The 26055-nt window shown below is 45.4% G+C and overlaps 2 protein-coding genes and 1 pseudogene across 2 annotated transcripts; all 3 read left to right on the top strand.

The window, feature by feature from the left end:
* Window positions 1-6077: 6077 nt before the first annotated feature.
* On the top strand, window positions 6078-7517 carry LOC107276666 (UDP-glycosyltransferase 83A1-like). Its single transcript, XM_066304605.1, has one exon. The coding sequence runs from the start codon at window positions 6221-6223 to the stop codon at window positions 6920-6922; it is 702 nt and encodes a 233-aa protein (XP_066160702.1). The 5' UTR covers window positions 6078-6220; the 3' UTR covers window positions 6923-7517.
* A 3576-nt stretch (window positions 7518-11093) lies between these two features.
* LOC9266192 (UDP-glycosyltransferase 83A1) lies at window positions 11094-21094 on the top strand. The gene is made up of 4 exons (XM_066304527.1): window positions 11094-11738; window positions 12542-13442; window positions 13643-13715; window positions 20031-21094. Exons 1-4 carry the CDS (start codon window positions 11168-11170, stop codon window positions 20979-20981), a joined length of 2496 nt encoding a protein of 831 aa, XP_066160624.1. The 5' UTR covers window positions 11094-11167; the 3' UTR covers window positions 20982-21094.
* Window positions 16854-17676, top strand: LOC9267739 (UDP-glycosyltransferase 83A1-like; annotated as a pseudogene).
* Window positions 21095-26055: the final 4961 nt, after the last annotated feature.

Below are 26055 nucleotides of genomic sequence, written 5' to 3'. Positions count from 1 at the left end.
GCGCCGGTTTCCTTCCCCTCCGGCCGCCCTCTCCCCCTTCCTACCCTATTTAAACCCTCCCCGCACCTCCTCCGTCCGTTTCCGCCTCTCGCCGCCCTTCCTCCTCGCCGGATTCGAGCTCGCGATGTCGCTCTCTCTTTCCGCTGTCGCCGCCGAGCTCCGGTCTGCCGCCGTCGTCGCCCCAGATCGCCTCCCACCTCGGCGCCGCCTCCTTCGGCTTCGCCGCATCCTCGCCGACCTCGTCCACCCCTCCGCTGCGGTCGCCGACCGCCGGAGCGCCGCCGTCCCCATCGACCCGAGCCGCGCCACCGCCTCCCTCCGCTCCGGCCGCCTCCTCCGTCGCCGCCGTCGCCCCGGGGTGAGCCTTGGACCGTCGCCTCCTTCCCCCCTTCCCTCCCCTCTCTCGGCCGCCGCTCCGCCGCGCCAGTGGTCGCCGGCGGCGACCATGGGGGCGCGGGCGCGCCGCCTCCCGCCGACCGCGCCGGCGTGGCCGCCCTCGGGCGCGCCAAGTGGCTGCCGCGTGGGGCCCGGCCGTCAGCCGCCCGCGCCCTCGGGTGCGGCTGATGTGTGGGGCCCACGGCGCCGGCCGGTGTGAGCCCGGGTGCACACGGTCCACCGTGGACCGTGAGGCTGCCGCATGGGCCCGACTCCCGTGGACCCGGTCCGCGCGCCCCCTCCCCTCGGCTGACGCAATAAACCCTTTTTAAATTAAAATTTAAATGGAGAAATTCGCAAATATTCATTTAAAGAGCATATAAACTTCAAATGGCCATAACTTGGCCATTTGAACTCGGAATTGGACCGTTCAAGTCTCTAATTTTTCCTTAAGAAGTCAAGAACCCATTTTTGTGCTTTGTTCCTGCTTGTTATATGGAGTTTATTAGAGTAAAAGCCCTTTTATTTTCCGTTGGTCGTGTAGACGCTGCAGCTTCGGAAGATCCGCTCTTCGTGGAGGTTGAAGCCGACGTTTGGGAAAGCGAGAAGGCAAGTCACATCATCCTTGAACATATTGAATCCCAGTTTATAAAATTATTTTGATTTAAATTATTGCATTACCGCTTTATTTAAATTCCCGCGTTATCACTGTTTTATTTAGCCATGCCTATTTACCATTGTTATGACCTTATTATTATTGTTATTGATATTATTACCTTGTTCACCCTAGATTAAACAAAACCCCAACTAGTGGATACTCTACTCATGGTACCACTAGTATGAATTTAGGTAGATGCTTCGCTGGTTAATTAGGCAACATTAGGTGGTTTTACAACTCTAGACTTTGGGAATACTCTTATCACCTGGACACTATGGAATTGTTGGATTATTGTGAAATTGGATTCACACCTCCCACTCTATTCAAAATCCTCAAAATGGTTTTAGGCTGGGCTCGGGGTGCATGGTTTTGACAGTCGCACCTCGGCCATATAAGGACCGGTCTTCGGGCCTCTGTTGCAAAGCACTACCGTACTTCCACATGTCTAGTGGGTAAGGCTTAGTTTGTGGCTCAGTCTGATTATAAACAAAAGTACACGGATGGAGATGGACGAAGTCGGGGGTCGATGGACATCTCTAGGACAAATGAAGGCTACACGAGCTGCAGCCCGGTAGTCGAGATGTCATGGCACAGGGCCGGTGTCCTGCTGCTAGGGGCTCAGTCCTGCCTACCTGTCCCGGGGGTTCCGGCCGTAGGTGGGGTTGGGTCGGTACTCTTGTCTATGGCTAGGATGGGTTGGAAACTATGTCACGTCTTCCGTCCGTATACCGTGGTGGTATGTGGCACGTGGTTACACGTGAGGAAGATGTGTCTTGTGGGTAAAGATGTACACCTCTGATCAGAGTATAATCTATTCGAATAGCCATGCCCTCGGTTATGGGCAAGCCGAGCAATGTACCCAAGTTAGTGTTTTTAATTCTTAAAACCTGCTTAACAACTAAAATGTGGAATGGTTGGCCTGGGTTGGGTTGGGACGAGCTGGGACCCAGGGTCGGGTTGCCAGTTCGGTCTGAATCATCGTAGGCCTTGGGTTAAGGCAGGTTCGTGTGGGTTCACGGCCTTGATTAATAATATTGTATAGCTCTAGGACCGTATTTACAAAATAGCTTTGAGCAACTAAGTGACTTTTAATGCTGTTTACTGCAAACTCTAACCCTTTATATTATAACTCCCTTGTACTCCCTTGCATTTATTCTGCACTTGTGGGTGTGTCTTGTTGAGTACGGTGGTTGTACTCAGTCTTGCTCAATTTTTCCCAAACCCAGAAGAGGAGCCCCTGGATGATGAAGGCTTTGGTTTCTAGCTCGTGCCTGCCGTCAAGCGCCTGTGGTCGTCGCCCTAGTCTTCCGCTGTTTCCCGTTTGTCTTTGTGTGTGCTGGGCCTTCGCCGCCCATGTAATAAATTAACTATTTACGCTTCCGCTTGTTAAACTCTGAACTGTATCAACTTTTGGTGTACCTTGCCTCCTGGGACAAGGAATAATGCACGCACGTAAGGAACGCCCGTTGGGTTATTTCCGGTCGTGACAATTTCGATCTTCAACAAGAGGTAAAATTCGTTATGACAGATTGCGTTCTTAGGATTAGTGCTTCCATTTTCATGACATTCTAATCTTGTTTATGTAATTTGTCAAGTTATCATATATCTTACATAATCTCTAGCAATATCACCACCTAACCTACTATCGACCAATATCTGTATGCAGAAGGCAGCCGATTAGGTTAGATCTTGACGCTGATCTAGATTATATAAGATATCTACCATTCTATGAAGCTTCTGACTCTATCCATGCGTGGCAATCATCCTGAAGTACGTTAACTTGAACCCGATGTCGCGTACAAGTCGTATTGTCGGAATCGGCCGTATCGGCTTACTCAGCCCGACTCAGACCCAGCTGATCCCAATCGTAGCCGATCTAGACTCCAGCCGATTCCTGCTCTGTTTCTGAACTCGATCTCCGCCTCCAACTTTGCTTTGATCCAATCTTCTTTCCTGACACAGATGCTACCAAATTTGGTTGTTAACACATGCCCCTGTTGACAGAAAACACGTGGCCTGGGAGATCTGCTTAACTCCAGTGCAGGTCCAAAGCTCGACTTCGGATGTATTAGCGTGCCAGTTGATATTTAGAGTAAAATTTGTTAGGGACATCTAAAAAACATATACTTAACCGGGGACACCGTAAGAACGCGTATCAGTTATGGGACACCAAAAAAACTGGTATTTAGTTGCTGGACAGCCGTGACATTATTTTATAATATCCAAAGGAAATGGAGAGAGAAACTATAACGAAAGTATGATTTTGCCCCTTGCCTACCAAGTTCGGCTCACAAACACCTCCGACACTGCAACCGCACCCGCCGCTAGTAAGGTGGCTGTCCAGTGGGGGAGGGGGTTTCGAGAAGGGCCCATGCGCCTGGGCCCGTGGCTCCATGTCATTCTTGCACTCGTCGCCGCTGCAGTGCGAGGACCATGTCGGTGTCGATGCTCCGCCACACACCACGCTTGGGGTTAGCACAACGTGGACCTCCTCCTGATTCATGTCGAGCAGGGCGCCGCAAAGCACAAGCTATTGCTGTCAGTCTCACAGCCGCGCCATGCCACGATGCCATACCCTCCACCTCCCATGTCGTGACTACCACGACGTCTGAGCTATATGCGAGCCACACTTGGCAGGAAGGGGCAAAATCATACTTTCGCAATTGTTTCTCTCCCCCTTTCCATTGGATATAACAAAGTAATGCCGCGGGTATCCAACAGCTAATTACCAGTTTTTTACAGTGTCTCATAGCAGATATACATTCTTGCAGTATCTCTTAGCTAATTACACTTTTTTATGTCTTGTAGTAAATTTTACCTTTAGTAAGTAGAGGCTTTAATATGGATATGGGTCCATAATGTAATTTTTGTTAGCACTTAAATACAGTCAATATGGGCATTAAATTATTGTTTTCACTTAAAAAAATAATAACTGGCTAGACCTAATAGATGGAGATTTGCTTGTGGTCTTTTCTTTGCCCATAAAAATAATTTTAATTATCATAGAGACAAAAAAACAGAGAAAAGTAAGGCCGCACACCGCACGGGAACGGGGATGGAGGGAGGGTTGGGATGTTTCTTTTTTTAAAAAAAAAATTGATTGATCTGATGACCTAAAATATAATGTGCTGATGTTTAAGTCAAAACTGATGGTTGGATCTTATTTTTTTTCTCAGATTTATTAGTTTTTTTTTCTAATTTAACTGAGAGAAGTGGCAGCTTAGCAAAACGCGTATAGGGATGGAGCGGAAGGGAATATGGTTTGGGATGTTTTTTTATTAGAAAATATATCAATAACGATGTAAAATAATGTGTTCATATTTAAGTGGAAGCCAATGGATGGATGTTTCTATAATTTAAGAATGTCATACAACGATTTAGAAATATTTATAAGAGGTTTAATAGACTTTAACGCCTATTTATGAGATTATTTTTCATAAAGATAATTTTAATTTTAATTGTGATAGGGATAAAAAAGAGAAATGAACAGGGAGCCTACAAATTGATACGTGTGTGGTACACGGATATGGGGATGTGGGAGGTTTTGGTATTCAAAGATAGATCTAACGAAGTCCACCGATTTAAATGAATATCGATGGTTAGATTTCTCTATTTCATTAGGGTGCCATGTGACGGTTTGGAAGTGTTTGTAGGAAATTTAATGGATTTTATTTAGTATATAATAGATAGATAGATAGATAGTACTACGTACATATGGATTTTCGCTTTATTTTATACGGTAGAAAATTATATTTTATATTTTTTTTCTTCCGATGATACGTTGTACTAATTTTTTTTCTTTTTTTGCCTTTATCTCATTTTGACATGGGCAATTTTTTTATTCCGGCGAATCGAACGGAAGCTTTTCTTTTTTTCTGAATCATACGTACCGGTATTTTTTGTTTTGTCGACGTACGTATTCTCACTTTTATATAGGGAAGGTATTATATACACACCTAATGATTATTGAAAATAATGGGCCCACCAATTTAAATGAAAATCAACGATACATATAGATCTAATCTAATGGTATAAAATAGCGGGTCCACCAATTAAATGAAAATCGACGGTGAGATTAGATAATGCCACGTGGCGGCATAGGAACTTTTATAGGAGTCCCACGTAGCTACTTGAGAGCGTTTGTAGGAAGTTTAATAAACTTTTAAGTATATAATAGATAGACTAGGGCTACTATGGTTTTTGGGCAACCCACGAAAAATGGTTACATTACAGTACTTTATAGTATAAGGACCGTGGGAATAATTATAAGTATTGCCAAGCTTATGGGTATAGATATTTTCCATTTAATACCATATTATTTTTTTAATAAAATTGACACATTTAGTTTATTATGAAATATTGGTAATGTTTGAGGAATTTTAGCACCATCGCATTTGACCTATTCTATCAAAACTTAATTAACAGTACTACCAACTTACTAAAATTATAGTATTGAAAAATGTTATGGAGATTTATTTTGGTTGTAATCTGGACAGGTTGTTATTAATGTATAATAATTAATGGGATTAACTGAAAAAACGGTCACAAGTTGTTTGAGTGGAAAATTTTCAAATCTAACTATAGTATATAATTCCACTAGAACTACACTATAACAATAATATAACTTGTATATATGCATGAAAATAATATATGCAACTTTATATCTAATTTGTATATAGATAATAATATAGTTATAGTGTAGTTACACTATAGTTACAATATAGTTACAGTGTAATTATATTATAATTACATTGTAACTAGGGTATAACTAACTGTAACTTGCAAACTTTCTAAAAAAAACTTGCGAGAGATGAAGTGGCTAGCACGCATAGCTGTTGGGATTGAGGTCCTAGGTTTGAACCCCATACAGCGCATAAATTATAGTTATCACGCGGATTTTTTCTATGAACGCGCCAGCACGAATCTTGAGATGAATCCGACGGTCAAAAATTCAAAAGTTTTTACCCCAGTTTACTGTCGACACTAAACTAGCAAATCCGATAATTAATTGGCCCGATGGTACTTGCAGATTAATGTTGGCTTTGCTTGGTAGAACCAATTTTTTGCGTGACACAATTGCGTTTCAGAAATCAGAAACTGATAGGCTTCCAACTGGTATTTCCATCTTGTTGGTTTTCCTGGGCAGGGTCAGCACTAACGCAAGAGGCCTTCCAGCTGTCGCCAGACATGCCGGTGATGCACCCGGCTCACCTGGCGTGGAACTGCATCGGCAACGACGAGGGGCAGGAGCTGCTGTTCAGTTGCGTCCTCGCTGGCATCCGTGCCATCGACGAGTGCGACTACATCCTCTGCAACTCCTTCCGCGGCGCGGAGGCGGCGACGTTCGCGCGGTTCCCCAAGATCATCCCCGTCGGCCCGCTCCTCACCGGCGAGCGCCCAGGCAAGCCCGTCGGCCACTTCTGGCTCCCCGAGGACGGCGCGTGCATGTCGTGGCTGGACGCGCAGCCGGTGCGGTCCGTCGTGTACGTCGCCTTTGGCAGCTTCACCGTGTTCGACCGGCGCCAGTTCCAGGAGCTCGCACTGGGTCTCGAGCTCACCGGCCGGCCTTTCCTGTGGGTGGTGCGCCCAGACATCGTCCATGGCGACGTGCACGAATACCCCGACGGCTTCCTGGACCGCGTCGTCGCGTCCGGCATTAACGGCGGTGGCCGTGGCAAGCTCGTGGCGTGGGCACCGCAGCAGCGGGTGCTGGCGCACCCGGCGGTGGCGTGCTTCGTGTCGCACTGCGGGTGGAACTCGACCATGGAGGGCGTCCGGAACGGCGTGCCGTTCGTGGCGTGGCCGTACTTCGCCGACCAGTTCGTCAACCGGGCGTACATCTGCGACATCTGGCGGATCGGGCTCCCAGCCGTCGCTGACGAGAAGTAGGGCATGGTCACGAAGGAGCACATCGCCGGCAGAGTGGTGGAGGTGATGGGAGACGCCGGCATGAGGAAGAGGATCGAGGTGATGATGGCGGTGGCACACGAGAGCATTCAGGAGGATGGTTGCTCCCATGGCAACTTCGACATATTCGTGGAGTCGATCACGTCATGAGTAGTGATGCATATATATACCTCGATGTTGAACAGAAATACTCCTAAGAAATAAGAATTTGCGATGATGAATCATCGTCATTGCTATTGAGAGAGGGATACAAGACAACAAGAGTCAGGACTCAGGCAAGAGGGGACGTTGGATAAGAAGCAAACAGGAGGCTCAAATTGAAACGTAAGGTAAACTTTCCTAGTTGAAAGTGAAAATGTTGTATTGGTCCTAATCCAACTTGTAACAATAGTTAAAAGGGGACGCGAATATAACAAGATTGGTAGGAAAACCAACACCCTTCTGTCCCGGGTTGCAAACCAGGAAGACAAATCCTTATCTTTAGTCCCAGGTGAAATAACTGGGATTGAAGATAGATCTTTAGTCCCGGTTCGTGTTAAGAACTGGAACAAAAGATCGGAACGCCATGTGGCCAGCATTCCCATCTTTAGTCTTTTTTTTCTTTTCTTTAATTATTTTCTTCCTACTAATATTGATTTCAAACCGAACTCAACAACAAAATCATCCCTATTCTCAAAACATCAAAAAATCACAACAAAATCATCCCCATTCACAAAACATTACAAAATCATTCATATTCACAGATAGAATGAACATAGTCAAATTAACATCATAAATTTACAAGATCCAAAACGAACAAATTCACAGATCAACATAACATAACGAACAAATCCACACCACAAGTTTACATCACAAATAAAAAAAAATCACGTGAAGCATCGGCCGCCCATTCGCCCGCCGCAGAGGTCGCCGCCGCCCTGCACGTAGAGGAGGCCGCCACCACCGCTGGGCGTTCGCTCGCTCCTCGTACCCAGCAAAAACCTGGCGCAGGCCACTGCCACCTGGCACGCGCGGGCAGCACGCGCCAGTCAAAAGAACTAAAATAAAGGAGAACTAGCTATGCTTGTAAAGCATATTTGTTTTAGAATAATCTATTTCCACTTGTACTTGAATCCTATCTGATTGTAGAGATTGCTACATAAAAACAAGGAGAATTGACGAAAAGCGAACGAACAATCAATCGAAAGCCATCGAGAGATAGATTTATGGGTAGCTGGGCCTATGAGTCCAAAGAAATAATCTCAAAAGGCCCAAAACACCACATCACTAGACTGAGAAATCAGGAGATCTGGCCTGCCAAAAATTGGGCTGATTGGGCCAGTCGGGTTTGGCCGAACTCCCATCTCAGCCGTTGAGGCTGGGGTTTGGCATGGACATCCAGAATCTCTTCCTAATAACAGTTGCAGTGTATTTTCGATAATTCCATTAGATTATTAAATATCATTATTTAGGGGTATATGCTGCGGGACAGTGGAGGTGGGCCGCTGATGGTGACAACTCAGTACGAGTATTCCTCAACGTTAGTATATAGTCCTAAGTTAATTTCTTGGTATGGCTATTCCTCCATAATCATTTCCTGTTGGACGGCCATGATGGGTTGTAATAAGGAACTCAGCAATCAGATGTGGTCTCTCGAAACTCCAGGAGGGCATAGTTTGCGGGAATTGGCTGCTTGATTGTATAGTAGAGAGTGTAAATTAAATATACATGTATATTAGAAGTATATAGGATGAATTATTTTTTTATTCTTTCTCCACTTAACCTAGGATTTATTTAATGAGAGTATCTTAGTTCTTGTTCTTCGTATCGCTCTACCCTTGAATTAATTAACCCCTGTTTAGACTCTGACTTATGCAAGTAACATATAAATTATTAGCATAGTCTTCTCTTATCAATCTTTTATTGGGATTAAATAAATACGATACCTTAGAATACTTCCGGGTGAAATGCTACAATAGTATATCTTTACGCTTGTGGACCATACCTGTAACCGTGATATACCAGGAATATTTCTACACCATCGCTTGAAATTATATTTCTATTAATGTCATTAAGAAATACCAACAATAATCTACTTAGCTTTTGGAAAATCGGGGGTGGAGATAAGCACGGGAAATCAGGGTAGGGCCTGTTCACTTTAATGTCATTTTCAACCTTATCAATTTTGGTAAAGTTGCCAAAAAAGTGGCTACATTTAGTTTGTTGCCAAATTTTGGTAACTATATAAGAAATTCTGCCAAAATTTTGGCAACTATGCCAAAATTTGGCAATACCAAAATTTGGTAAGATTTTTTTTGGCATCAAAGTGAACAGGCCCTTAGGCTTGGGACCAAATTCCCATTAAAATATTTCTTAGAACACATCAACTAAGCCCTACTCAGTTGTAGTTGTGATCATTTCTTGGCTACGCCACTGTAGGAAATGATGTATGTTTCTGGGCATGATAGATGATACCATTTTTTCATTTCCATTGTTTAACCCGTTTGTCCAAAATATAATCCGATCTTACTATAAAGTTATAACCCACTTATTCTAAAGCTCAACATGCAAACATGCCACGTCATTATCCACTAGCAAAAATTATATACAAAACTTATGCAAGCATGCAACATTCATTGAATTATCTACAAATCAACATCCAATCATCTTCCTTCACATTAGTTTTCACAATATTTTTAACATCTATATATCCATATAATTAATGTGTGGGATATCATATTTCATCTACAATCTCATATAGAGTCTACTAAATGTATTTCTCTCTAAACATATTTTGACAAATCAGTTTTATTTGTTGTTAACACTAGTGCAATAACGATTTTTCTGTGCGGTCAAAATCGGTTTTTGCGTGCGGATCTTCCACCCGTCTGGAACGAGGTGTCTGCGAAAATCGCGATTTTCGTGTGCACACGCTTAAGCCGTCCGCACGGGAAAATAAAAAATTGAAACCAAACATAAAAAAAATCAAAAACACCGTCACCACCGTCGTCGTCACCGTCACCACCGCCGCCGTCCCCGCGGTCGCCGGTGACGGATCCGGTCCCCCCATGGTGGCCGAAGACGGATCCACCGCCCCCCCCCCCCCCCCCGCGTGCGCGGTTGCAGGCAACGGATCCCCCCCCCCTTCCAGCGATCGCCAGCGACGGATCCGCTCCGCCGCCACCACCATGGCCAATGCCGCCTCCGCCGCTCTAACCTAATGCTGCTGCTCTAGACGAGGCCGCCACCACCATGGCCGATGCCGCCGCCGCTCTAACCCAATGCCACCACATCCGCGCCTCCCTAGCCGAGGCCGCCATCGCCGGGAGATGGGAGGAGTGGGAGGAGGAGGGCGATAGGGAGAGGGAGGAGTGGGTGGAGGAAGCGGATAGGGAGAGGGGTGTGGGGCGGAGAGGGAGAGGGAGATGGGAGGAAGGAGCGGGTGTGGGATGGGATCTGAGAGGGTGAGGAGATAGCGATGAGAGTGGGTGTGGGGTGGCGACGACGGATTAAAAGTTGGGTGGCTATTTTCGTGTGCAGGTGACTTAATAGGTCCGCACGTGAAAATAGGCTTATTTTGACGTGCGGACCTGTTAAGTGGCCCTCTGCGATAATTGATTTTTCCATGCGGTCATCTTCATGAGTCGCACACGAAAATGGAGCACGATCTTCACATACCCGACCACTTACGGTCCGTTTGCAATATAAATGACTCCGGTCCAGGAAAATTATTCCTATAGTAATGTAATAATTGATGTAATTTTTACTTTTAGCCTGATTATTAAAAAAAATATTAAAAGTTACTTCGGAATTTTCGCAGCAAAACGCAGGGAATCACCTTGTTATTTATTATAATGGAGACAGTATAAATCAAACTCTCCAACAACGAAATGTAGACTTCGGCTCTTTGGAAGCCATTTGTACAAGAAAAGGCAGAGAAGATTGTGACGAAACCGCTGCATCTTGCCAAATGCTTCTCACTCCACGCATTGTTTGCTTCTCCAAACAAGGCTGCGATGATCACAAGGCGCATGCATCAGAACGCATGATTCGTCTGTCCAAACCACAGCAACGAGGGATGTCCTCTCCCCTCTGTCATCTAGCGCCCGCGTTCACATCCTGACATCGCCTCTAGCGTATATATATATATAGAGATCCAACTCCAAGTACCAAATCAGCACGACATGTGACAAGGCTCCTCACCTCCTTGGGATCTTGTGCTTGGGCGCGTGCTTACAAGCTGCATCAATGGCGTCACCACCGCCGGCTCGGCCGCACGCGCTCGTCATCCCGTTCCCGGCGCAGGGCCACGTCATTCCGCTGATGGAGGTCGCGCACGCGCTGGCCGACCGTGGCGTCGCCGTCACCTTCGTCAACACGGAGTTCAACCACGGCCGCGTCGTCGCCGCCATGCCCTCGCCGCCGCGGCGGAACGGGGTGACGGAGAACGGCGGCAGCGGAAAGCTGGGGATGGGGCGGAATCGGATCAGGCTCGTGGCGGTGCCGGATGGCATGGGGCCCGACGAGGACCGGAACAACCTGGTGAGGCTGACCGTGCTCATGCAGGAGCACATGGCGCCGCCCGTCGAGGAGCTCATCCGGCGGAGCGGCGACGAGGAGGCGGCGGTGGACGGCGGCGACGGCTGGGGGAGGATCACGTGCGTGGTGGCGGACTACAATGTCGGGACGTGGGCGCTGGACGTGGCGCGGCGCACCGGCGTGATGTCCGCCGCCGTCTGGCCGGCGTCGGCCGCCGTCGTGGCGTCTCTACTCAGCATTCCGGAACTCGTCCGGGACAAAGTCATCGATGCTCAAGATGGTAAGTAAAAATGAAAACGGCAAAATGATCTGTCTGTTTTAGAGTAATTAATACTCACTGCTGTGATTCCTCTGTTCAAGCTTTGATAGTTATTTCTTTAATAAATAATTTATAAATAGTTAAAATTATTCAACATTATTATTTACTTCATTGTTTGAATAACTGTATATACTTCATCGTTTGAATAAGATTGGACTCCCTCCGTCTCAAATTGTAAAGCATTATCATTCTTAAAAGAATTGAGCGTATTTTATTGTTAGATTCTCCTTCTAAATACATCCATATGATACTAATTTTATAATTATTGATACATAATATGAAATAAATTAATGATTAAAAGTAAATACCGTGTAAAATAATTATAGACCTTATACTTTATAATTTCCATTTTAAACCATATTTTTTTTTACAAAATTGACACATTTAGTTTATTATGAAATATTACTAATGTCTAATGAATTTTAGAATCATCACATTTGACATATTCTATCAAAACTTGACAATACAACCAACTTACTAAAATTTTAGTATTTAAATTTTTTTGAAGATTTATTTTTGCCGTAATCTGGACATGCTCTTAATGTATAATAATTGGCCCGATGGTACTTGCAGATTAATGTTTTGCGTGACAAAATTTGGTTTCACAGATTAAAATTTTGTACACAGGAAGCAACTGAAATTTCGTAGAAGATCCAAAATGCTAATCCGATATCAAGATGTTAAATTCCTCACCCAAAAAAAAACAAATTTCAAATTCTGAATTGAGAAACTGATATTTCCATCTTGTTTTTTTTGCTGGGCAGGATCAGCACTAACGCAGGAGGCCTTCCAGCTGTCGCCGGACATGCCGATGATGCAACCGGCGCACCTGGCGTGGAACTGTATCGGCAACGACGAGGGGCAGGAACTGCTGTTCCGTTACCTCCTCGCCGGCGTCCGTGCCGTCGACGAGTGCGACTACATCCTCTGCAACTCCTTCCGCGGCGCGGAGGCGGCGACGTTCGCGCGGTTCCCCAAGATCCTCCCCGTCGGCCCGCTCCTCACCGGCGAGCGCCCAGGCATGCCCGTCGGGAACTTCTGGCGCCCCGAGGACGGCGCGTGCATGTCGTGGCTCGACGCGCAGCTGGCGCGGTCCGTTGTGTACGTCGCCTTCGGCAGCTTCACCATGTTCGACCGGCGCCAGTTCCAGGAGCTCGCCCTGGGGCTCGAGCTCACCGGCCGGCCTTTCTTGTGGGTGGTGCGCCCAGACATCGTCCGTGGCGACGTGCACGAGTACCCCGACGGCTTCCTGGACCGCGTCGTCGCCTCCGGCAATGGCGGCGGCCGTGGCAAGGTCGTGGCGTGGGCGCCGCAGCAGCGGGTGCTGGCTCACCCGGCGGTGGCGTGCTTCGTGTCGCACTGCGGGTGGAACTCGACCATGGAGGGCGTCCGGAACGGCGTGCCGTTCGTGGCGTGGCCCTACTTCGCCGACCAGTTCGTCAACCGGGCGTACATCTGCGACATCTGGCGGGTCGGGCTCCCAGCCGTCGCCGACGAGAAGTTGGGCGTGGTCACGAAGAAGCACATCGCCGGCAGAGTGGAGGAGGTGATGGGAGACTCTGGCATGAGGAAGAGGATCGAGGCGATGATGGCGGTGGCACACGAGAGCGTTCAGGAGGGTGGTTGCTCCCATGGCAACTTCGACATGTTCGTGGAGTCGATCATGCCATGAGTGATGCATACCTTGACGTTGAACAGAAATACTGCTAAGAAATAAGAATTTGCGATCATGAGATATCATCGTCATTGCTAATTTAGAGAGGGATACAAGACAACAAGAGAGTCAAGACTCAAGAGGGGAGGTTGGATAAGAAGCAAACAGGATACTCAAATTGAAACATTAGGTAAACTTTCCTGGTTGAAAGTGAAAATGTTGTATTGGCCCTAATCCAACTTGTAACAATAGTTAAAAGAAGGGACGTGAATATAACAAGATTGGTAACGCTTTAATCCTAACCAACAACATAACGTACTTGCCAAAAATAGAAGCATCACATCTTCCCTCAGACGTGTCACCTTGCCCTTTCACTTTAAGTACTATGTAGTCACATGCTAATAGAGTCTAGGACCATTGCACTAGTATTTTTAAAATCTTTGGTGGCTTATATCTTTTAAAGCATATTTTTTAATATCCGAGTGAACCATAGTACACTACTGAAAATATATGACAAAACAAGTCCAATATTGAATATATTATATTATTTATTTTTTAAGCAGTGTTGTTACTTCGAATAGATAAATAGTTACTTCTCTATAGTAGTATAGTTAGTTTTAATTCTGTGAAGAGTTACTTACCTCTATCAGTGTAGTTATTTCTAACTCCGTAAAAGGGTTAGTCCTATTTTTTAAAGTTACTTTCCTATAGTAATGTAGCAACTTCTCTGGAACATTTTAATACAATGAATAGTTAAATCTATTTTCTAAAGAGTTACTACCTATATAAAATAAATCGCTTTTATCGAAAACAATAATATTTATATATACATACACATGTTTTACTTCGAATAAAAAAATCATGTATTTACTTGTGAATATCTACACTTTTCCTATAAAGATATTTTTAACTCATATATGCAATTATTTCTAATGCTATAAAAAGTTATTTTTTATTGTAGAGCTTAATTACTTCTACTATTTAACTAAGTTATTTTTAAATATTTCAATATATTCAATATTGTACTCTTTTTATTATATATTTTAAGTGAACTTTAATGGTTAAAATAGATCATAAAAATAATACTCCCTCCGGTTCTATAATAATTGACGTTTTGGACAATGTTTAGGTCAAACTTTTATAACTCTGACCTACAATAACTTTAAAAATATTTAGTTTAAAGAAACTAGAACAACATATATAGATTTATCTTTCAAAGCACTATAATTAAAGTAAACATACATTTATTTATTTTATATATTATAATAAAAAATAAGGTCAAAGGTATATTTCGTACATCGATTCATGGTCCAAAACGTCAATTAAAATGAAACCAGAGGGAGTACATAAGTATGTCTAGAAATTAAATCTAATTAACATATTATAGAACTAACCAATACAGTAAATTCTTCAAATATCCAAAAAGTAATTTAATCAAATCTAAAAGTAATTTATATATACGATAAAAATAACTTACATACAGACTAAAAGTAATTACAATATATATAATTTTTTATTAGAATATAATTATGTAAGATCTTGTTATAAAGATTTAATTACAATGAATACAATGGTATAATCGGGCTGTAGATCGGATCTGTAATATGAAAGAAAATTTTATTTCAAATTTAACTATTATGAATATTTGTTGTTGCATGTTGCGTACCCCCACATGGGAAATAGGTACTAGTTATGAAAATAGTTGGATCTCTGGTTTAGTCTATTAAGAGACCACAACTGTGTAGTGGCGTCTATATTTATGGGCATGATATATACCATTTTTCATTTCTATTGTTTAACCCGTTTGTCCAAAATGTAATTATTTATTATAGTCGTGACAGTAAATCCAATTCTCCAACAACGAAGTGTAGACTTTGGCTCCTTGGAAGCCATTTGTACAAGAAAAAGGTAGAGAAGAATATGACGAAACCGCTGCATCTGGGAAATTTAACTATTTGCCACTTTTAGGTTTGCCAGATATCCAAATGCCCCTCTTAGGTTTGCACTGAATAATTTACCACGGGAGAGAGATAATTTTTTAACTATTTGCTACATTTGCCTACGTGGCATGCCACCGTGCCGTGCCAGTGTGGAAAGCAACGTGGACCCCACCAGTCAGCCCCTCTCCTCTCCTTCTTCTCTACCTCCGATCGTCGCCGTGAGGCCCGTGACCTCCCGGCGGCCCTGCGCTGGCCCCACGCCATCATCGTCGTCGTCCCCTGCTGGCTGCGGTGGCGGCGCGTCGTTTGGCCGTAGCAACCACACGAGGTAGAAGATCCACGAGGAGGACGGCGAATGCGCACGGTGAACTTCTTCCAGGTCTCGTGGTGGCGCCTCTCCACCTGTGACTCGTACACCAGCGGCGGCGGCGGCGGCGTCCGATGTCCCGGGCGAAGACGACGCTTGGTGGAGGTGTCGGCACTCGGCGACAGTGTAGCCGACCGCCACGGCGGAGTAGGTCGTGGCGGCCAACATGACCGCCTCGGCGGCGAGTGGCCCGACCAGGGAGTCGGCGTCGGCGAGGAGGAAGAAGGCGGAGACGCGGACAAGGAGAGAGGGCGTCGCCGAGTCCCTCCACACGGAGGCCGTGCCGCAGCATTGCCGGGGCAGAGGAGAGTCGCGTCGCGTCGCGTCACGTCGAGTCACCGGACTCTGGTGGCGTCTGAGCTGTTGGGCGCGGCGGCGCCGGGGATGGCGGTCGTGGGGCGAGCAGGCGAGCGTGGGCTGGCGGTCGATGACGACCTAGGGCCAGCGCGGGGCCGGCGGGAGGTGGGCGACGACCACTAGAGAGAAGAAGGAGAGGAGAGGGGCTGACGGGTGGGGTCCACGTTGCTTTCCACGGTGGCACGCCACGTAGGCAAAAGTGATAAATAGTTAAGAAATTATCTCTCTCCAGTAACAAATTATTAAGTGTAAACCTAAGAGGGGCATTTGGATAATTGGCAAACCTAAAAGTGGCAAATAGTTAAATTCCCCACTGCATCTTGCCAAGTGCTTGTCGCTCCACGCATTGTTTGTTTCTCAAAACAAGGCTGCGATGATGACAAGGCGCATGTATCAGAACAAGGCTTTAATCTCACGATTTAGGGTTTTGTATCAGTGGTGGCTGAAATAGCGAAATTTCCGAAATTTCAAAAATTTTGGTACGAAATTATATGATTTTTTGAATGAAATTTGATCAAATTTGAACAAAATAGTACCAAATTAATGAAAAAATGAAAAAAAAAAGAAATTTCGATTGAAATAATATCGTATCGGGGTCCGATAGAACCAAAATTCAGAAATTTCGATCCGAAATTGTGAACCCTGGTCAGAACGCGTTATTCGTCTGTCCAAACCGCAGCAACGAGGGCTGTCCTCTCCTCCCTGTCATCTAGCGCGCGCGTGTTCGCATCGTGACGTCGCCTCTCGCCGTATATATATAGATCCTAGCACCAAATCATCACGACGATCCTCGCCTCCTTGGGATCTTGTGCTTGGGCGCCTGCTTGAAAGCTGCATCAATGGCGTCACCACTACCGGCTCGGCCGCACGCGCTCGTCGTCCCGTTCCCGGCGCAGGGCCACGTCATCCCGCTCATGGAGGTCGCGCACGCGCTGGCCGACCGTGGCGTCGCCGTCACCTTCGTCAACACGGAGTTCAACCACGGCCGCGTCGTCGCCGCCATGCCCTCGCCGCCGCGGTGAAACGGGGAGACGGAGAACGGCGGCGGCGGCGGAAAGCTGGGGATGGGGCCGCTGATCAGGCTCGTGGCGGTGCCGGACGGCATGGGGCCCGACGACGACCGGAACAACCTGCTGAGGCTGACCGTGTTCATGCAGGAGCACATGGCGCCGCGCGTCGAGGAGCTCATCCGGCGGAGCGGCGAGGAAGAGGCGGCGGTGGACGGCGACGGCGACGGCTGGGGGAGGATCAGGTGCGTGGTGGCGGACTACGATGTCGGGACGTGGGCGCTGGACGTGGCGAGGCGCACCGGCGTGAAGTCCGCTGCCGTCTGGCCGGCGTCGGCCGCCGTCATGGCGTCTCTACTCAGCGTTCCGGAACTCATTCGGGACAAAATAATCGACGCTCATGGCAAAAGAAAACGGCAAATGAACTGTCTGTTTTAGAGTAATTAATACGTACTATTCCTCTGTTCAGACTTTGATAATTATTTCTTTAATAACACATTTATGAATAGTTAAAATTATTTAACATTATTCAAATTACGTTTCTCCATAAGTATAACCGTATATACTTCATTGTTTGAATAACAGACTTTGATAATTATTTCTTTAATAACACATTTATGAATAGTTAAAATTATTTAACATTATTCAAATTACGTTTCTCCATAAGTATAACCGTATATACTTCATTGTTTGAATAAGGTAGGATTCCCTCCGTCTCAAATTATAAAGCATTATTATTCTTAGAAAAATCATTATTGTTAGATTCTCTTTTAAAATACTTCCATATGATGCTAATTTTATAATTGTTGATACATAATATGAAATAAATTAATGATCAAAAGTAAATAATATGTAAAAAGTTATAGGCCTTTGTCCGTCCACCACGGCCGCAGCCAATGGAGATGGGAGGGGAGGAGGAGGAGAGGGAGGAGAGGGTAGGGCCCGGGGGAGGAGGAGGAGAAGAGATAAGAAGATAAGGATAGGAACGAGATAAGGTTGAGAAAGAGATAGAGATTTTTTTTTCCCTCCCACATGCGCTTTTTCGTCTCAGCTCCCTTCCGCGCGCGATTTTTCTTTAGTCCTGGTTGGTATAAACAATGATAGTATAGGGTGCTTGCAACGGCCTGACAATGAATGAACCGATGATCTTTAGTCCCGGTTGGTAACACTAACCGGGACTAAAGATACTATGGGGTGCCTGCAATGGCCTGACAATGAATAAACCGATGATTTTTAGTCTCGGTTGGTAACATCATTTGGTTTTTAAACCGGGACCAAAAATGATTTTGGATGAACCGGGGCTATTGTGGTTTTTGGGCAACCTACAAAAGATGATTTTTTTCAGTAGTGTACTTTATAGTATAAGGACCATGGGAATAATTATAAGTATTGCCAAGCTTAGGGGTTTAAATATTTTCCATTTATAACCATGTTATTTTTTTTAATAAAATTGACACATTTAGTTTGTTATGAAATATTGGCAATGTCTAAGGAATCGCAAAATCTAAATAGAGAGCGCTCTCGATTTAGTCATAACGAGCGACACTATCAGCCATTGTACCATCAGCCATTGTCAGACATGTGTCTTGAAGAATCTTACTTTAGTACTAATTGATAAAGCAAGTAGAAAAAATATTCCTACCATCTATGCTTCAAATAAAATTTTCTCTTAAATTACTCATCCGATTTATAATCCGATTACACCGTTGTGTTCATAACAATCAAAACTTTACAACAAGATCTCACATGATTATATTTTGATAAAAAATCACAAATTACTTTTATAATATATCTAAATTACTTTTAGATTTCACTAAGTTACTTCTTAAATATATAAAAGTGAATTCAATAAAGTTTTAAAGTAATTAACATATATTATAGAAGTAGCTTAGAACAAAAGGTAACTTTGGCATGACATTTGAAGTAAATCTGTTGTAGAGATAAAAAAAATATGGCTATATCTAGAAATTAAATTAATTAGCACAAATTATGGAATTGACTAAAAACAGTAATAAAAGTAATCACCTCAGAGCATTATGAACGTATGAAAATAATTTAATCAAATCTAAAAGTAACTTGTATATATGATAAAAGTAACTTATGTATATAACTTATGTATCATGTAAGATCTTGTTGTATAGATTTAATTACAACGAACACAACGGTGTAATCAGATCGTAGATCAGATAAGTAATTTAAGAGAATATTTTATTTGAAATAATGAGGATGCAAATGGTAGGTGTTAGGCATTCATTAAAGTTACTTTCTTTTTATTATAAGTTACTTCTCTATTATATGTAAATTACTTTTAGGCTTTATTGAATTACTTTTATATGTCTAAGAAGTAATTTAGTGAAATCTAAAAGTAATTTATATTTTTTCATCAAAATATAATCATGTGAGATCTTGTTATAAAGATTTAATTGTTACGAATACAACGGTGTACTCGGATCGTGGATCGGATAAGTAGTTTAATAGAAAATTGTATTTAAAGTATATGTGAGTAGTGTCTATCATAGATAGAGTGGTAGCTGGTTTAGACAAACCAGCTACCACTAGCTGTGTATTCACGTCCCTAAGGAATTTTAGCACCATCGCATTTGACCTATTCTATCTAAACTTAACAATACTACCAACTTACTTAAAATTATAGTATTGAAAAATGTTATGGAGATTTACTTTGGTCGTAATCTTGGACAGGTTGTTAATGTATAATATTTAATTGGTCCTATGGTACTTGCAGATTAATGTTGGCTTTGCTTGGTAGAACAAATTTTTTGCGTGACAAAATTACGTTTCACGGACCAAAATTTTGTACGGGAAGCAACTCAAATTTCGTGGAAGATCCAAAATGCTAACCGGACATCAAAGATGTTAAATTCCTCACAAACAAAACAAATTTCAAATTCTGAAATCAGAAACTAATAGGCTTCCAACTGGTATTTCCATCTTGTTTGTTTTTCCTGGGCAGGGTCAGCACTAACGCAGGAGGCCTTCCAGCTGTCGCCGGACATGCCGATGATGCAACCGGCGCACCTGGCGTGGAACTGCATCGGCAACGACCAGGGGCAGGAGCTGCTGTTCAGTTGCGTCCTCGCTGGCGTCCGTGCCGTCGACGAGTGTGATTACATCCTCTGCAACTCCTTCCGCGACGCGGAGGCGGCCACGTTCGCGCGGTTCCCCAAGATCCTCCCCATCGGCCCGCTCCTCACCGGCGAGCGCCCAGGCAAGCCGGTCGGCCACTTCTGGCGCCCCGAGGACGGCGCGTGCATGTCGTGGCTCGACGTGCAGCCGGCGCGGTCCGTCGTGTACGTCGCCTTCGGCAGCTTCACCGTGTTCGACCGGCGCCAATTCCAGGAGCTCGCCCTGGGGCTCGAGCTCACCGGCCGGCCTTTCCTGTGGGTGGTGCGCCCAGACATCGTCCATGGCGACGCGCACGAGTACCCTGACGGCTTCCTGGACCGCGTCGTCGCCTCCGGCAATGACGGCGGCCGTGGCAAGGTCGTGGCGTGGGCGCCGCAGCAGCGGGTGCTGGCTCACCCGGCGGTGGCGTGCTTCGTATCGCACTGCGGGTGGAACTCGATCATGGAGGGCGTCCGGAACGGCGTGCCGTTCGTGGCGTGGCCCTACTTCGCCGACCAGTTCGTCAACCGGGCGTACATCTGCGACATCTGGCGTGTCGGGCTCCCAGCCGTCGCCGACAAGAAGTCGGGCATGGTCACGAAGGAGCACCTCGCCGGCAGAGTGGAGGAGGTGATGGGAGACGCCAGCATGAGAGAGAGGATTGAGGCGATGATGGTGGTGGCACACGAGAGCGTTCAGGAGGGTGGTTGCTCCCATGGCAATTTCGACATGTTCGTGGAATCGATCATGTCATGAGTGATGCATACCTCGACGTTGAACAGAAATACTCAAGAAATAAGATTGGCAATCATAAGATATCATGGCCTTTGCTATCGAGAGAGGGATACATGACAACAAGAGTCAAGACTCCGGAGGGGAGGTTGGATAAGAAGCTAACAGGAGGCTCAAATTGAAATGTTTCGTAAACTTTCCTCGTTGAAAGTGAAAATGTTGTATTGGCCCTAATCCAAGTTGTAACATTAGTAAAAAGAAGTAAACTATATATAATTTACTCTTTCAAATTTAACTAGAAAGATAATCCACGCATTCGCATGGACATGTATCATGAGTTCATGACTGTGTTTGAGAAAGTCATATGAGTAGAATATCAGATGGATGGCACATCTGCCATGCCTCATAAGTTTGCTTTCTACATAGATTTCTTATTAATCGGTATTGCTCAAATAAATTTTGTAAACTTTTTGTTATCTTTATACTATGTAGTACTTAATTCATCCGTACAACTAATTATTTACGGTATTCTTAGTAATGACGTTGACTTCGTTTGTTTGATTACCATACATGTCTAATAAATTAATTTCAGATAAAAAGTAAGGTGTTTTTCAATTGAATGTTTAGGGCTTTTTTTTACAAATATTAAAAGTTAATTATTTCTAATAAGTATATTTTATTTGTAGTATCAAGTTAGCCTATCTCTAATTGGTTCATACTGATACAATTAATTTGTTACACATACTTACATATTAATCAATAAATATGTAGGAGATATACAAAATCTCCAACAGTGACGTATGATATGCGTGATATGTGTGACCTATAGTGCTTTTTAATTAAATATACCTAGTCTATATGATGAGCACCCCACAGCGAGCACCTTAATTTTCCTCTTTTTCACGGTACTTAGCAGAAACTAGAAAATAAATTCTTCCAGAAATTCAGATAATGTAACAAGAAAAACTCACCTTCCTAAACTTAGACAACGTCCTGTTTCCAAGGAAAACCAAATCCGTAAATTTCTCTCTTGCTCACGTTTTTACAAAATTCTGAAAAAAAAAAGAATAGGTAGAGAAATTTTGTTTACCATGATAAGAAAATAAAAATCATTTCGTGAGATTAGCAAAACGAGCAACCATGGCGGCCACCTCGCCTTCTCAGGCGGACGAAGAAGACGTGGGCCCCACATGGCAGCGTCAGGAGGCCAAGCACCGGCAGAGCCAGCTCCGTGGCAACCTCAACGTGGAGGTCCCCGTCGCCGCCCCCACCGGCTGCTTCGCCGGCTGCTTCCGCCCGTCGCCGACCTCCTCCCGATCGTCGCCCCCGTCCTGCAACAGCCAGGCTGACAGGCCGGCGTCCCCGTCGCTGATCCGGTCGCCGTCGGCGTGGATCCGCGCGCGCGGGCAGAGCTTCGCGTCGTCGGCGCGGCACGCGCGCCGCCGGTCCGGTGACTTCCAGTACGACGCCCGCAGCTACGCGCGCAACTTCGACGAGGGCACCGACGGCGAGGCGAGCGGCGACGAGCAGGCCGGGCTCGCCGCCGGTGACACGCTCAAGTACCGGTCCTTCGCGTCCAGGCTCCCCCCGTCGCCCACGCCCGCGCTGTCGCCGTCCGCTGCGCCGGTGTGCGACGGGGGCAACAGCGCCAAAGACAGTCAGACGGCGCGCGAAAAAGGACGTGACTTCGATTAATGATACGATTTGCATTTAGTCTTACCATGAATTTTCTTTCGACATTTTTCTGTTTTTTTGTCTTTGCTAAGAGGGCCGTCGCGATTTTTGTACGGGAGATCAAGATGGATCGATAGATTTTTTTTTTTTTTTTTGTGTATTAGAAAGCTTTGTCAAGTGTAGTGAACGATGCTGGTTGTTTTTGTCATTAGGCTTGTTGTGTATGTTTTTCCTTTTCAATGTCCCGGAACCTCTGTAGGCTGATCAACCATACTGGCCCTTAAATTCTAGAGCCCCTCAGTTATACCACCTCTGTTTCTTTATTATATACCGTCGTTTTTAGATAGTCACGTAAAGAAAAAATAGGTGCACCCTAGCTATCGTTGGATTTTTAGAGGGTCCGTATGTCATCCATGCAACCCCGTTCTGCATGGATGATACGTGGACCCTCTAAAAATCTAATGAAGAGCTCCACTTGGCTTGATGTGTGTGACGCTCCTTTTGACTCCCTCTAGGAGGCTCACTCCGAATTCCAGAGAGTGCAGGCACTACTTGAAAAAGGGCTAAAGGTGCCGGTTCCTAAAGTGCCATATGTGCCGGATTTTCATCCGACACCAATTGGTCGACACCAATAAAAGCAACCAACACCTATAATAAAAATAGAACCGGCACCTTTACCATTATTCAAGCCAAAAAAAAAGGAAGAGAGCTGGCTCGAATCCGAGCCGAACTCACCAAACCCCAAAATCATCACCCAAATAAAATTGATATCCCAACCCCAAAATCATCAACAAATCATCACAGAATGAACATTAACATCACAAAATGAACATATTCAACAACAAATTTACACAAACATCACAGGGGAGGGCGCCGTCGCAACCCGTCGCCCGCCGCCGCAACTCGCCGCCCACCGCCTGCGGCCTCCCCTCTTGCCAGATCTGGCGGAGGGGAGGGCGCCGCCGCAACCCGCCGCCCGCCGCCTGCTGCCTCCCCTCCCACCAAATCCGGCGGAGGGAAGGGTGCCACCGCTGCCCGCCACCTGCCGTCACCCCTCCCGCCGGATCCGGCGGAGTGGATGGTGCCGCCGCAACCCTTCGACCGCCGCCGCCTCCTTTCTTGCGCCGCCGCCGGCCGCCCGCCGCTCGCCACCTCCCGTCTTGTGCCGCCGCCTGCCGCCTCCCCTCCAGCCGGATTCGGCGGAGGGGAGGGCGCGGCCGCCGCGGTTGCCGCCTCCGTCGAGCCGCCGCCCGGGCACCGCCGTGCGCGCGAGAGAGATAGAGACGAGAGAGCTGAGAGAGAGAGAGAGGCGAGAGAGATAGAGATGGGAGAGGCGAGAGGATAACGTTGACTTGGCTGCGTCGGCTCATATAGGATGTGTCGGCTTGGCAGCTCGGCTCAGATTGGATAGGTGCCGGTTATTATAAAAAACCGAGGTGCTGGTTTTTAATTAACCGACACCTATAACATATCAAAGGTGCTGGTTTTTTTTAAAAAAACCGACATATACTATAGGTGTCGGTTTTTCTTTAGAACCGGCAGCTATAGTTATTTAAAGGTGTCGGTTTTACGTGTTTCTAGCCTGCGGAGGAGGAAAAGGCACTATAGGTGCCGGTTTTAGTTGTTCCGGCACCTATAGTGCCGATCTCTATGGGCTTTTTTTTATAGTGAGGGGATCGTGCTGGGAGAAGGGAAAGAAGGCGAGGCATCAACCTCTCTCCCCGCCTCGATGTAGATGGCGATGGCGGCATCCGCGGTTCTCGCCGCATCGTCCTTTCTGCTCGCTCTAGTGTTGTGGATTTGGAGGGCATTGCCTCTCGAAAGTCAAAGGTACATCTCACTGAGAAAATCACTGTCTTGTTATTCGCCGGAATGTTGCCAGCCACTCTTCCTCCCATAGATCTACCAATGATTACCAGCAAATCATGCGTGGTCTAAACGATGTTTGCCTAATCATGCCTCCAATGATTTCCACTCAAACAATACACTGCCTATCACAAAATTTAGCATTGTGTTTGTTTTGTCTGCTTCCTCCAAGAACCAGAACTATCCACAACCAAGACGAGCCACTACTACAAAACATCAAATAGGTGTCACCACTATAGGTGTCGTAGTGCTAAAACCGGCATCTATAGGTCTTTTTCCACCTCTGCGGGCTGAAATCGTAAAAAACCAGCACCTTTTAGTAATTATATGTGTCGGTTCTAAGTAAAAACATGGCACCTATTATATTTTTTGTCAGTTTTTAAAAAAACCGGCACCTATAACTTGTTATAGGTGCTCTGGCACCTACCAATTGAGCCGAGCCAGCAGGCCCCACCACTAGCATTGAGAGATAAGGTCGAGGAGATAGCGTAGAGGAGCCGGTGGGCCCTACCACTCTCGTCTCCTCTCCCGTTCTCTCCATTCTTTCCGCTCTCTCTCCCCTTTCTATCTCGCTCGTGGCAGCTGGAGGGGCAGCGTGCGGCGGCATCAGCGGCATCAGCGGTGTGCGGCAGGAGGAGCGGCGGCGGGCTCGCCAACGGGAGGTGGCGCGACTGCTCGAAGAGGTGTGAATCCCTTCTCTCTTTTTTTTATTGCATAAATTTGAGTCCAAATTTTGTGTTGTGGATGAATGTTGGATGAATGGATAGTGATATAGATGCGGATGTGCTTGCTGTGATGAATGTTCTTATTCATCTTGTTCTTGATGAATGTGATGCAGATGTGCTTGTTCATTCTTGTTCTTGATGAGTTGTTCTTGATGAGTAGAGTAGTCGAGGGACTGCTCGGCTCGATGCATCGGCTTGAGCCGGCTTTTTTTTATTTATTGAACCTAAAAGGTGACGGTTGACCTATGACATTTTCAAATCAGCGCCGCCTCCTTTGTGCCGGTTGGGAAAACCGGCACCTAATGGGGTTTCCCAACCGACACAAATCTGTGTTTCTGTAGTAGTGAGCCACGTATGGGCAATGCTAGAAAGTCTTATAATAAGATAAAATATGTTCTTTTTATAAAATGAGGCAAAATAGAATGCTTGAATTATTTTTGCAGGAGATTATGCAATTAAATGAGCAGGAACTCATAGCCACAACCGTGTAAACTCTGTACTCCTATGAATTATTCAAGTAAAAACATGCCGGTATCAATAGATACCACCTCCGTTTCAGTTTATAAGACTTTCTAGCATTGCCCATATTCATGTTAATGAATATATATGTCTAGATTCATTAATATATATATGAACATGGGTAATGCTAAAAAGTCTTATAATATGAAATGAAGGAAGTAGTTGTTAACTTATTGTTTTTCTTTTTTTTTGTTCGATTACACAGTAGATGAGTACGCTGTACGCAAACACATCACAACACACGCAACACCAACAATGGATAAAGATATACTCCCTCCTTCCCAAAATAAACGTAGCCATAAGTTTTCGTGTCC

Source organism: Oryza sativa, chromosome 10 (assembly GCF_034140825.1).
Source record: "Oryza sativa Japonica Group chromosome 10, ASM3414082v1".
In the NCBI taxonomy this organism is placed as follows: domain Eukaryota; kingdom Viridiplantae; phylum Streptophyta; class Magnoliopsida; order Poales; family Poaceae; genus Oryza; species Oryza sativa.
The sequence above is the reverse complement of the archived record's forward strand: the minus strand, read 5'-3'. Positions and strand labels throughout refer to the sequence as shown.